This window comes from Carcharhinus amblyrhynchos, chromosome X (assembly GCF_965287045.1).
Source record: "Carcharhinus amblyrhynchos chromosome X, sCarAmb.v2.hapA, whole genome shotgun sequence".
NCBI lineage: Eukaryota > Metazoa > Chordata > Chondrichthyes > Carcharhiniformes > Carcharhinidae > Carcharhinus > Carcharhinus amblyrhynchos.
This window is the reverse complement of record NC_137359.1, coordinates 12564829-12579694: the sequence shown is the minus strand read 5'-3', so window position 1 is coordinate 12579694 and position 14866 is coordinate 12564829. Positions and strand designations below refer to the sequence as shown.

The 14866-nt window shown below is 43.5% G+C and overlaps 1 protein-coding gene across 1 annotated transcript in view; it reads right to left on the bottom strand.

Annotated features, from left to right (window-relative positions):
• The window catches only part of wnt1 (wingless-type MMTV integration site family, member 1), a 46765-nt gene extending 43610 nt beyond the window's left edge, over nt 1-3155 (bottom strand). Inside the window, exons 1-2 of the mRNA XM_080218131.1 lie at nt 3061-3155; nt 2629-2882 (exon numbers count right to left, since the gene is read on the bottom strand). Of these exons, the coding sequence (XP_080074257.1) occupies nt 2629-2882; nt 3061-3155 (349 nt within the window). The remainder of the gene's footprint in view (nt 1-2628; nt 2883-3060) is intronic.
• Nucleotides 3156-14866: the final 11711 nt, after the last annotated feature.

Below are 14866 nucleotides of genomic sequence, written 5' to 3'. Positions count from 1 at the left end.
GAGAGAGCCAGGAAATAGAGATAGAGAGAGGGACCAGAATTGGAGAGAAAAAGACAGGAGGTGGAGGGAGAGAGAGTGACAGGAGGTGGAGAGAGAGAGGGGAGTTGGAGAGAGAGAGAGACAGCGAGGGTCAGGCGGTGGAGAGGTAGAGATGGAGAGAGAAGAGGAGGTGGAGAGAGAACGAGAGATAGAAAAAGAGGTGGGGAGAGAGAGACACAGACAGAGAGAGAGACTGGAGCTGGAAAGAGAGAGGGACAGGAAGTGCAGTAAAGAGAGAGAGACAGGAGGTGGAGAAAGGGAGAGAGCGAGAGACTGTGAGGGGGTACAGAGAGACAGGAGGTGGAGTGAGAGAGATAGAGAGAGACAGGAGGTGGAGTGAGAGAGATAGAGAGAGACAGGAGGTGGGGAGAGAGAGGGAGAGATAGAGGGGAGGTGGAGAGAGAGAGTGAGAGAGAGAGAGAGAGAGAGTGACAGGTGGATGGAAGAGAGACAGGGACAGTAGGTGGAGTGAGTGAGAGAGAGACAGGAGGTAGAGAGAGAGACAGCAGGTGGAGAGAGAGAGGAAATGGAGAGAAGGAGAGAGAGGCAGCAGATGGAGAGAAAGAGAGAGAGACAGGAGGTGGAGAGAGAGAGAGAGGAAATGGAGAGAGGGAGAGAGAGACAGCAGGTGGAGAGAAAGAGAGAGACAGGAGGTGGAGAGACAGAGAGAGGGAGAGAGAGACAGGAGGTGGAGTGAGAGAGAGAGAGGAAATGGAGAGAGGGAGAGAGAGACAGCAGATGGAGAGAAAGAGAGAGAGACAGGAGGTGGAGAGAGAGAGAGACGAGGTGGAGAGAGAGAGGGAAACAGAGATAGACAGGAGGTGGAGAGAGAGAGAGAGAGGAAATGGAGAGAGGGAGAGAGAGACAGCAGGTGGAGAGAAAGAGAGAGACAGGAGGTGGAGAGACAGAGAGAGACAGGAGGTGGAGTGAGAGGGAGATAGGAGGTGGAGAAAGAGAGAGAGACAGACAGGAGGCGGAGAGAGAGAGAGCCAGCAAGTGGAGAGAGAGAGAAGAGAAGGTGGAGAGAGAACGAGCGATAGAAAAAGAGGAGGTCGAGAGAGAGAGAGTGGGAGAGATAGAGAGGAAGTGGAGTGAGACAGAGAGAGAGAGAGACAGGAGGTAGAGAGAGAGGGAGAGAGAGGGACAGGAGGTGCAGAGTGTGAGAGAGAGTGACAGGAGGTGGAGAGAGGGAAAGAGAGACAGGAGGTGGAGAGAGAGAGACAGGAGATGGAGAGAGAGTGACAGGTGAAGGGAAGAGAGAGAGAGGGACAGGAGGTGGAGTGAGAGAGAGACAGGAGGTGGAGAGAGGGAAAGAGAGACAGGAGGTGGAGTGAGAGAGAGACAGGAGGTGGAGAGAGGGAAAGAGAGACAGGAGGTGGAGTGAGAGAGAGAGACAGGAGGTGGAGAGAGAGAGTGAGAGGCAGGAGGTAGAGAGAGAGAGGCAGGAGGTGGAGAGAGAAGGAGAGAGAGGCAGGAGGTGGAGAGAGAGACAGTATGCGGAGAGAGAGAAAGAGACAAAGGTGGAGAGAGAGAGAAACAGAGACAAGAGGTGCAGAGAGAGAGGGAGAGAGAGAGAGAGAGACAGGAGGTGAAGGGAGAGAGAGAGAGAGACAGGAGGTGAAGGGAGAGAGAGAGAGAGACAGGAGGTGGAGAGGGAAAGAGAGAGACAGGAGGTGGAGAGAGAGAGAGCGGTGTTTTGGGGGTGGGGGGGGCGGTGACGATAGATAGGGAGAGAGACAGGTGCAGAGTGCGCTTGCAGGGAAAGAATATACAGGAAATTCGTTCATTTGGGAAAGAGTTGGGGAGCGAATTAAACATTTCAAAAAGGGTTAATACATGAACTGGGCAGAATGGGAGAGAGAGAGGCAAGGTGGAAGTGATTGCGAAGCGAATGATTTGATGTGAATAAGAATGGAACAGACTGATCGAACAGAGCGAATAGGAAATGCTGTAAAGAAGATTGAAGTTCGCGGCAGTATGAATTCCTTTGTAGTATAGCAATTCTCTCACTGTCACTTTCCAGACAGGCCGTTAGATTGGATAGCTGCTGGGAGAACATTAGTAAGGGGCTCGCCAATGGACCAGTTTTAATTGTATTCCAGCATTTCGGAGTCGATTCCTGTCCCGAGGAAGTTCCAGATTCTTTGTTGCTGACTCTTAGGTAGCGGAGCCTGGATGTCATTGTTAGACAGCGCCTTCCTCTACCAGGGATGTTCAGGCTGCTGAAGTGGGATCCTGTTTATTAGCTGGGGATGGAGCCGGGATTGTTGCTGGCTGAACCTCCAATCCAATCCGCCTTGGGCTAGCCCGATTTCAGTCAGGACTTTCCACCTGGAGCAGGAGACTCGGGGGATGGTGGGGTGGGGGTGGGTCTATGTCTATGGGGCGCGGTGTGAATTGGGCAACCTTCCCCCTCCCCACTAAACACCCTACTGGGCTTGGAATGGGTAGAAATGGGTCCCAGTTTCCTGCTGTACATGGAACTGGGGTGAGCCTCATGTCATGACCATTGGGTTGTATTGCTGGAGAACAACTGTTGCCACTCACTCTGAAGCAGGACTGGGGTTGGGGTAGTCTAGACGAGCCTACCTCGGTTGACGATCTTGCCGAAGATGTTGGGACTTTGGGAGGTTGGACAATTCCAGCGCCGGTTGCGAAATTGCCACTTGCACTCTTTGATGGCACTCTGCAGTCCCCCAGTGATACTGTACAGTATCCCCGGATTCTGGCGGATCAGTTTCCTCTGCTTCCGGCTCAACAGTTGCAAACTGGGATCCAGAACCAACTGGACGTATTTGGTATCGGTGACCAAGTTAGAGGAAGAAGCAATATTCACAATACCCCTGAAACAAACGCCAGAGTTTTTAAAAAGTGAGCCAATGGTGACACCAATCTCAAAAATGTTTCTCAAATGCCACAAACTTGCACTCGCACCTGTGTTGCAGCTGGAGATATTATTTTCAAACAAGCTCATTGTGATTTAAGTTGATGAAGAGAGATAGAGAGAAAACAACAACTTACCACCATCTACCACTGTTATTTACTGCTAGTGTTGTGTTGGACATTGAGGTGAACGCCAGCAACCACAGGGTTTTGAGTCCCAGGGCTAATGTCATAATGCTGTTAGACAGGAATGCTTATGTAAGAAAAAGATAGAGATTTTTGTTTCCTCCTTCCTACCCCCCTCCCACCCCACCCATCCCCTCCCGCTTTGATTTACACAAAACACTTCTGAACTTTCGCGGGGGAGAGTCAGTCTTGAGTGGAACAGGTAGCCCCCCTTTGCCAATGACTCGGGATCGCCTCCAGGCTGATCACACCCGCTTCATAAGACGGGGCTTTTTCTGCCTCTTATAAGATTGTGGGGGGGGGGGGGTGGTGGAAAAAGAAAAAAAAGTGGTGGACAAGCCTCCGAGTTTAGAGGAACAATTGGCGGGAAGGCGACACATTCTTCCCCTATTGCCTGCGCGATCAAGCCTGAGAGCTGTCCATCAATCTGTTCTTCAGCCACCGCCTGAAAGAAGCAGATTAAAACGGTTAATGTGCATGTAAAACCACGGCAATACTATTGTTCACTAACATTCGGGGACTGACAAACCAGCCACTACTATGTAACCCTGTGTTAACAATCCCCCAGTAATTAATTACCGCATGGAGATTTCTTCAAATAATATATTTGTATAGGCATATATTCAATCGTATTTATAAATGACAAGGTGACTGGATAAACTTTCTGAGGATTTTTTGGTTTTTTTGTTTCTGTTTGCTTTCCTGCGGTTCAACGTTTCACATGAGCCCAGTGGCTCCTCTGTCGCCGCGTTTCTTGCTTTGGTTGAGTGTCACCGTCAGTGTTTTCGAGCTGTCACAGTTTTCTTTCAGGCGCAACTGTGGTTTGGGTAACATGTTTGTGTTTTTTTTTAATTTGTGTGTAATGACAGAGAAACCTTCCCCCGCCCCTCCATGATATCCTGGAACGTGGCCGCTGAACACCCTTATTATCTCACGGCCCAGTTTATTGCCACCGTGCTGAAGTTTATGTTTCTCATTTCCACAAAGTATTTGATAACATTTGACAACGTTGTCTGCCGCAACAACGAGTCTTCCCCCTTATTCGCCCCGCAGGTTAGGGGTGATCACTGTCCCCCTCCCTAAATTATGAAGCATTAACAAGTCCAGAGCCCCGACCCCCTCCTGGAAACGTGGTTATCTGCCAGCGAATGGGTATTTGGGAGCTTTTATTCTCTGTCCCCGTTAGTACAACGGTCTCTGGTGGCTTCCTCGCTTGCATAGAAGATTACTGCAAGCTTTGCATACAGCAGTGGTTAAAGTTTACATGCATACAAAGATAACATCAACAAGCACCCCCCCCCCCACCCCGCCCCCCGAGCAAGAATATTGAATGAGTTTATTTTCCAAAGAAAATTGATTCGTTCAAACCATATGACACCATCCCCATTTACCATAGCTCAGCTTCCTGTCAGGTTATCAATGCCTGGCTATTTAAAATGTCCATGTTGCTGAGGGCTTTGAAAAGTTGCCTTATACTGTACGAAGAAGTTTCAAGTTTGCTGTGTGCCTGCCTTCGGTCCTCCAGATGGCGCCCTCGGGCCGTCAGAGCAGGGTCTTGGAACCATTAAGAAGCTTGCTTCATTTTCCAGCCGATGAAGATGTGAAAACCAGAGACAATTTCATATGATTGGAATGTGCAAAATCGGCAGAGTTGCTTCGAACCTAAAGCACAGCCTGTCAAGTGACGGACATTTAGATTAAACCAGAAAATGAATACATTTGCCTCCATCGAAGCTGTTAAGTAGATTCCTAGTCTACTTTTAGAATTATGGGGAATGATAGTATTAGAAATGCACATGCTGTTAAATTAATTGATCGGCGCCTTCCGAAATTGGAGATATCTTTGGCAAGCTAGATGCTATACGTCAGGGTGATAGAGGGCTACAATTACTCGGTAGAGGTATACTTCCAGAATCTTTTATATGTGGTCCCGTGCATTCAAAAATGTCAATAACTGTTCGCAATCTAGGCATCAGGTACCTCACATATGCCACAGCAAGTTTGCAAAAGAGATTGTGTGAGCACCAGGACGTGATTTTGCTATAGGTCTTGTAGTTATTTAACTTTCAAATAAACTCTACATGATCGGCTACTGTAAACTACCTACACAGTGTGTGTGTGTGTGTATACAACACACATCCAGGAAGGATCTTTACATCTGCCCTAATGACTTGAGTAAACACAGCGTGCGTGTCGCCCAGTGATAGAAGAAGCAATTAGATTCTGGTGACAATTTCTCGGGAACTGTGGCCAAGGTGAGATCTCACTGCACCCCAGAGGATATTCAAATATAAAACGTCAAATTGACAACAGTTGCAGAGTATTAACGCCCTCAATCCAAACATTCGCGAGGGACAATCGGGAGGAATGTGAGAATCGCCGAATTATTACGGCACAGAAGGAGGTCATTTCGCCCATCGTGTCTGCACGAACGCTCCAAATAAGCATAATGACTGTGTGCTATTCTTCTTCCTTTTACTGTACATCTGCACATTGAATCTGTTCAAATAATCATCTAATACCTTCTTGACTGCCTCGACCTCACTTCCAGGCCGTGCAATCCAAACCCCGACTATTGCTCACTCACTGAGCAGAAAGACATTGACAACTCCCTTCTCCCAGTGCTAGCCTCTGAAAGCAATAGGAATTCAACTTCGCCCAAACTACCTCCTGTCCTGTTTATAATCCCCCTTCACCCAAACTACCTCCTGTCCTGTTTATAATCCCCCTTCCCCAAACTACCTCCTGTCCTGTTTATAATCCCCCTTCCCCAAACTACCTCCTGTCCTGTTTATAATCCCCCTTCCCCAAACTACCTCCTGTCCTGTTTATAATCCCCCTTCACCCAAACTACCTCCTGTCCTGTTTATAATCCCCCTTCCCCAAACTACCTCCTGTCCTGTTTATAATCCCCCTTCCCCAAACTACCTCCTGTCCTGTTTATAATCCCCCTTCACCAAACTACCTCCTGTCCTGTTTATAATCCCCCTTCACCCAAACTACCTCCTGTCCTGTTTATAATCCCCCTTCCCCAAACTACCTCCTGTCCTGTTTATAATCCCCCTTCACCCAAACTACCTCCTGTCCTGTTTATAATCCCCCTTCCCCAAACTACCTCCTGTCCTGTTTATAATCCCCCTTCCCCAAACTACCTCCTGTCCTGTTTATAATCCCCCTTCACCCAAACTACCTCCTGTCCTGTTTATAATCCCCCTTCCCCAAACTACCTCCTGTCCTGTTTATAATCCCCCTTCCCCAAACTACTTCCTGTCCTGTTTATAATCCCCCTTCCCCAAACTACTTCCTGTCCTGTTTATAATCCCCCTTCCCCAAACTACCTCCTGTCCTGTTTATAATCCCCCTTCCCCAAACTACCTCCTGTCCTGTTTATAATCCCCCTTCCCCAAACTACCTCCTGTCCTGTTTATAATCCCCCTTCCCCAAACTACCTCCTGTCCTGTTTATAATCCCCCTTCCCCAAACTACTTCCTGTCCTGTTTATAATCCCCCTTCCCCAAACTACTTCCTGTCCTGTTTATAATCCCCCTTCCCCAAACTACCTCCTGTCCTGTTTATAATCCCCCTTCCCCAAACTACCTCCTGTCCTGTTTATAATCCCCCTTCCCCAAACTACCTCCTGTCCTGTTTATAATCCCCCTTCCCCAAACTACCTCCTGTCCTGTTTATAATCCCCCTTCCCCAAACTACCTCCTGTCCTGTTTATAATCCCCCTTCACCCAAACTACTTCCTGTCCTGTTTATAATCCCCCTTCACCCAAACTACTTCCTGTCCTGTTTATAATCCCCCTTCCCCAAACTACCTCCTGTCCTGTTTATAATCCCCTTCACCCAAACTACTTCCTGTCCTGTTTATAATCCCCCTTCACCCAAACTACTTCCTGTCCTGTTTATAATCCCCCTTCCCCAAGCTACCTCCTGTCCTGTTTATAATTCCACTTCACTCAATCTACCTCCTGCCCTATTTATTGTGACAGAGACACACCAAACCATCTCACTGCAACAGTGCTAACACATCTACCCACTACTGTAAGTGTAACACGTCATAGCATCACACTGTGACAGTGTAGACACATCTTACCATCTCACTGTAACACTGTAAACACACCTAACCATCTCACCATCACAATGTAAACACATCTAACCATCTCAATGTAACATTGTAAACATATCTAACATCTCACTGTAACAGTGTAATCACATCTTACCATTTAACTGTTAGTATTTAACTATTGAGCAATGTAAACACATCTTACCATCTAACTGTAACACTGTAAACACATCTAACCATCTCACTGTAAGAGTGTAAACATATCTAACCATCTCACTGTAACAGTGTAAACACATCTAGCCATTCACTGTAACAATGTAAACACATCTTATATCACTATAACAATGTAAAAACATTTAACCGTCTCACTGTAACAGTGTAAACATATCTAACATCTCACTGTAACAGTGTCAACACATCTAACCATTCACTGTAACAATGTAAACACATCTTATCATTTCACTGTAACAGTGTAAACACATCTAACCATCTCACTGTAACAGCGTAAACTATCTAACCATCTCACTCTAACAATGTAATCACATCTAACCATCTCATTGCAACAGTGTAAACACATCTAACCATCTCACTCAAACAATGCAAATACATCTAACCATCTCACTGTAACAGTGTCACAGTAAGATGGTTAGAAGTATTTATACTGTTACAGAGATAGTTAGATGTGTTTAAGCTGTTATAGTGGGATGGTTAGATGTGTTTACATTGTTACATTGAGATGGTAAGATGTGATTGCACTGCAACAGTGAGATGGTGTGATGTATTTACGCTGTTACAGAGTGTTGCTGTGAGGTGTTTACACTTAGAGTGAGGTGGTCAGATGTGTTTACACTGTTTCAGTGAGATGGTAAATTGTGGTTAAACTGTTACAGTGAGATGGTTAGATGAGATTACGTTGCTTGAGAGAGATGGTTAGATGTGTTTACGCTGTTACAGTGAGATGGTAAGATGTGTTTACACTGTTACAGTGAGATGGGAAGATGTGTTTACACTGTTACCGTGAGATGGTATGATATGATTATATTGTTACAGTGAGATGGTTAGCTGTGTTTATACTGTTACAGTGAGATGGTTGGATGTGTTTACACTGTTACAGTGAGATGGTTAGATGTGATGATGTGATTATGTTGTTAGAGTGAGATGGTTAGATGATTTTACACTGTTACAATGAGATGGTAAGATGGGCTTATATTGTTACAGTGAGAAGGTAAGATGTGTTCACACTGTTACAGTGAGATGGTTAGATATGATTACGTTGTTAGAGTGAGATGATAAAATGTGATTACACTGTTACAGTGAGATGGTCCGATGTGTTTACACTGTTACTGTGAGATGGTTAGATGTGATTACACTGTGACAGTGAGATGGTAAGATGTGTTTACACTGTTACAGTGAGATGGTAAGATGTGTTTACGCTGTTACAGTGAGATGATAAGATGTGTTTACACTGTTACAGAGAGATGGTTAGATGTGTTTACACTGTTACAGTGAGATGGTAAGATTGATTACACTGTTACAGAGAGATGGTTAGATGTGTTTACACTGTTACAGTGAGATGGTAAGATTTGATTACACTGTTACTGTGCGATGGCTGGATGTGTTTACATTGTTACAGTGAGATGTTAAGATTTGATCACACTGTTACAGTGAGATGGTTAGATTTGATTACATTGTTAGAGTGAGATGGCAAGAGGTGTTTTCACTGTTACTGTGAGATGGTTCGATGTGTTTACACTGTTACAGTGAGATGGTTAGACGTGTTCAGACTGTTACAGTGCGATGGTAAGATTTGATTACACTGTTACAGTGAGATGGTTAGATGTGATTACATTGTTAGAGTGAGATGATAGGATGATTTTACACTGTTACAATGAGATGGTAAGATGGGCTTATATTTTTACAGTGAGAAGGTAAGATGTGTTTACACTGTTACTTTGAGATGTAAGATGTATTTACACTGTTACAGTGAGATGGTAAGATGTGTTTATGCTATTACCGTGTGATGGTTTGATGTGTTTACACTGTTACTGTGAAATGGTTGGATGTGTTTACACTGTTAAAGTGAGATGGCATAATGTGTTTATACTGTTACAGTGAGATGGTAAGATGTGATTATGTTGTTACAATGAGATGATAAGATGTGATTGTTTTGTTACAGAGTGATGCAATGATATGTTTACACTTAGTGTGAGATGGTTAGATGTGTTTACACTGTTACAGTGAGATGTTCGATGTGTTTACACTGTTACAGTGAGATGGTTAGATGTGTTTACACTGTTAGAGTGAGATGGTAAGATGTGATTATGTTACCAAGAGATGGTTAGATGTGTTTACACTGTTACAGTAAGATGTGTTTATACTGTTACAGTGAGATGGTAAGACGTGATTATGTTGTTACAGTGTGATGCAATGATATGTTTACACTGTTACTGTGAGATGGTTAGATGTGCTTACACTGTTACAATGAGATGGTTAGATGTGTTTACACTGGTAGAGTGAGATGGTAAGATGTGATTATGTTACCATGAGATGGTAAGATGTGTTTACACTGTTACAGTAAGATGGTAAGATGTGTTTATACTGTTACAGTGAGATGGTAAGATGTGATTATGTTGTTACAGTGTGATGCAATGATATGTTTACACTTTCTGTGAGATGGTTAGATGTGTTTACACTGTTACAGTGAGATGGTTAGATGTGTTTACACTGTTACAGTGAGATGGTTAGGTGTGTTTACACTGTTATAGTGAGATGGTTAGATGTGTTTACACTGTTACAGTGAGATGGTTAGATGTGTTTACACTGTTACAGTGAGATGGTTAGATGTGTTTACACTGTTACAGTGAGATGGTTGGATGTATTTACACTGGTACACTGACGTGGTAAGATGTGTTTACACTGTTACCATGAGATGGTTAGACGTGTTTACATTGTTACAGTGAGATGGTTGGATATATTTACACTGTTACACTGAGATGGTAAGATGTGTTTACACTGTTACCATGAGATGGTTAGATGTGTTTACACTGTTACACTGAGATGGTAAGATGTGTTTACACTGTTACACTGAGATGGTAAGATGTGTTTACACTGTTACACTGAGATGGTTAGATATGTTTACACTGTTACGCTGAGATGGTTAGACGTGTTTACACTGTTACACTGAGATGGTAAGATGTGTTTGCACTGTTACCATGAGATGGTTAGACGTGTTTACATTGTTACAGTGAGATGGTTGGATGTATTTACACTGTTACACTGAGATGGTTAGATGTGTTTACACTGTTACCATGAGATGAATAGATGTGTTTATGCTGTTACAGTGAGATGATAAGATGTATTTACACTGTTACAGTGTGATGGTAAGATGGTTTACACTGTTACAGTGAGATATTTGTATGTGTTTATAGTTCTTTAACAATTTCTAAGTTGGCCAGCAGTATTTTTGCTTTCCCCCCTTCTAGCCCATTAAACATGTGGTGGTTAGCTGTCTTCTTAAAATCAACTGAGCAACTTGCTGAGCCAGTTGAGTGGCACAGTGGTTAGCATCAATGCCTCTCAGTCCCAGGGACCTGGGTTCAATTCCAGTCTCAGGCCTCAGGTCACTGTCTGTGTGGAGTCTGCATGTTCTCTCACTGCCTGCGTGGGTTTCCTTGAGCTCCACTAGTTTCCTCCCACAGTCCAAAGATGTTTTGGTTCGGGGGATTGGCCAAGCTAAATTGCCACTTTGTGTCCAAAGATTAGGTTGATTGGCCATGGTTATTGAGCGGGCTACAGTTATAGTGTGGAGAGTTGATGCAGGGAGGGTGTGGGCCTGGGTAAGATGCTTGGTGCAGGCTCGATAGGCCAAATAGGTTTCTTCTACACTGTAGGTATCTTATAGTTCTATTTCAGAGAGCAGTTAAGAGTCATTGTTGTAGACCAGACTAGATATGGATGGCAGATTTCCTTCCTTAGAGAACCAGATGGGTTTTTACAACAGCTCTGATGTCATATTTTCTAGTTCTGTTTAAAATCTGGGTTTGTAATCCCCTTGTTAGGATTCGGAGCCCTTTCTCTGGAGCATTGGGGTTCTGGATTACTAGTCCAGTAACATAACGTATCCTACCTTATGTTTGATGAGTGGGTAAAAGGCTCAGCAACAATTTATCTCATCTGCCCATCTGACTGGCCTGTTAGTTAGTATGCAGCTGCTGGCCAGTGAGCTAAGTGTGGTTTCAATTATCACCTATCATTATTCATCTGACTGTGGAGTGAGTCAGTGTGCTGATATATGTAATCAATTGGACCATGTGTAGGTTGCTTTAGACTGCATGCCCTTTTCAGTTATATAAAAAACCTTTTGTTTGCACTTCAACCCCGCGCTCCTGATCTACGGACACCCGGTGCAGAGATGGATGGGGAAGGAGGAGGACCTCCTTGTGAACCTGCTCCTGGGCCTGGCCAAACTCACCATCAGCAGGTCCAGGCAGCGGGCAACTGAGGGGGTCATCCAACCTGACTGTTTGCCCCTCTACCATGGCTACATTTGCGTTCTGGTCCCCCTAGAGAGGGAGCACATGGTGTACAAAGGCAGTGTGGAAGCCTTCCGTGCCCATTGGGCACTACAGGGCCTGGGATGTCTCATCTACCCTCTTAATCGCATTTTAGTTTAATGTTTTCAGTTTCATTTGTAATTTGTTTTTGGTGAGTTCACTTTTAATGGACTGTCCCTTTAATTTGTCCCTCAGTTCGTTTGATTTATTTCAATTGTTTCAACCCAAAATTGGATTATGTAAACTGTGGCTCATTGGCAGCACCCTTGCCTCCCAGACAGAAGGGTTGTAAGTCCACAGACTCAAGGCACAAGATTCAAGGCATTTTACTGTAGAATGTTGGACTAACAGAGGAGGTCGTACCAGTCCCGCTGAGGGCCGATCCTGCCTGCCCCCTCCGTGGGTGTTGGCGACCAATCCGAGTTTCGTGCGCTGTTTTGAGGGCGACAGTCTTGCTTTCATGACCGGACCCACCGTCTTTACTTTCGGTGTCAGCAGAAGCAGACCCTCAGGACATCTGCCTATTTATTGATGTTGTTGAAGGGGGGTGGGGGGAGGGGTAACATAGTTGTGTCTTAACAGACGTCAGGTGCCCTCTGAAAAAGACTGTGAGCCACTGTGTTCCGTGCTGGGTTGCAGAGATGGGATTAAGTTGAATTGAGGAATTTCAGACAGTTGCAGGAAAGGGGCCGGATTTTGGGAGCGTCTGTTGGCTTTCTCTGCATGTCTGAAGCCCGGGGATTTCTTGTTATCAACTGTAATCTGAAAGATCTCAGCCGTTACCCTTGGCTCAGTCATGCACATAAAGGGATTTACCTTTCAATCGGTCCAGAGATCCCTTTGTAAAGTGTCAACTCCTAAAGATCCGGGTTCAAATTAAATTCCCAAACACCCCCTCCTCCCCTCTCCGTGCGCATTGCAGGTGTGAACATTTCCAACTCATGTGAGGAGGATGGAATTTCAAAGAACAAATTTGTCTGTATTCCTGTTCTTACAGAGAGGAGAAAATAGCGAGAATAAGAAATTACTTTAAATATTCGTAATAGATTTTCAAGAACGTTGAAATTAAAAGCATAGAGATGATGTTGGACAATGTTGATGTACTCACATGTATATCAAATATATACATTACTCTGCAAATTGTATATCCAATATATACATCACTGTGCAAATTGGATGTCAAATATATGCATTACTGTGCAAATTGGATGTCAAGTATACACATCATTGTGCAAATCGCATATCAAATATATACATCACTGCAAATTGGATGTAAAGTATATACATTACCGTGCAAATTGAATATAAAATATATACATCACTGTGCAAATTGAATATAAAATATACACATTACTGTGCAAATCGTATATCAAATATATAAATTACTGCGCAAATTGAATATCAAATATATACATCACTGTTCAAATTGGATATCAAATATATACATCACTGCACAAATTGGATATCAAATATATACATTACTGTGCAAATTGCATATCAAATATATACATTACCTTGCAAATTGGATATCAAATATATACGTTACTGCACAAATTGTATATCAAATATATGCATTACTGTGCAAATTGGATATCAAATATACGCATTACTGTGCAAATTGGATATAAAATATATACATTGTGTAAATTGGATACAAAATATATGCATTAGTGTGCAAATCGCATATCAAATATATACATTACAGTGCAAATTGGATATCAAAAAATACATTACTACGCAAATTGGATATTAAATAATATATATACATTACCTTGCAAATTGGCTATCATATATATATTACTGCACAAATTGTATATCAAATGTATACATCACTGTGTAAATTGCATATCAAATATATACATTACTGTGCAAATCCTATATCAAATATATACATCACTGTGCAAATTGAATATCATATATATAGTACTGTGCACATTGTAAATCAGATATATACATTGCTGTGCAAATTGGATATCAAATATATACATAAGAACATAAGAACATAAGAAATAGGAGCAGGAGTAGGCCATCCAGCCCTTCGAGCCTGCCCCGCCATTCAATAAGATCATGGCTGATCTGTCGCTGCTCAGTTCCACTTTCCCGCCTCTCCCCATAACCCTTAATCCCCTCTCCTATCAAAAACCCATCAACCCGCGTCTTAAAAATATTAAGCGAGGCAGCCTCCACCACTTCAACGGGCAGAGAATTCCAGAGATTCACCACCCTTTGAGTGAAGAAGTTCCTCCTCAACTCCGTTCTAAACCGCACCCCCCCTTTATCTTGAGGCTGTGCCCCCTAGTCCTATTGTCTTTTTTGAGCGGGAAGAGTCTTTCCACCTCTATCCTATCCATCCCATTCATCATCTTATATGTCTCAATGAGATCTCCTCTCATTCTTCTAAACTCTAACGAGTACAAGCCCAGTTTATTCAGCCTCTCCTCATAGCTCAACTCCCTCAACTCCGGTATCAGCCTAGTAAACCTCCTCTGCACTCCCTCCAAGGCCAAAATATCCTTGTGCAGGTGCGGCGCCCAAAAATGCACACAGTACTCCAGTTGCGGCCTCACCAATGCCCTATACAGCTGCAGCAAGACCTCCCTACTTTTATATTCAATCCCCTTCGCTATGAAGGCCAGCATCCCATTCGCCTTCCTGACCACCTGCTGCACCTGCAAGCTGGGTTTTTGCGACTCATGCACAAGGACCCCGAGGTCCCTCTGCACCATCGTCTGCTGCAGTTTTTCGCCCCGTAAGTAATAGTCCTTCCTACCATTCTTCCTACCAAAGTGGACCACCTCACACTTGTCAACATTAAATTCCATATTTATATATATTTATATATATATATCAAATATACATCACTGTACAAATTGTACATCAAATATATACATTACTGTGCAAATCGCATATCAAATACATACGTTACTGTGCAAATTGTATATCAAATATATACATTACCATGCAAATTGTATATCAGATATATACATTGCTGTGCAAATTGTATATCAAATATATACATTACAGTGCAGATTGCATATCAAATATATACATTATTGTAAAAATTAGATATCAAAAATATACACCACTGTGCAAATTGTATGTCAAATATATAAAGTACTGTGCAAATTATATATCA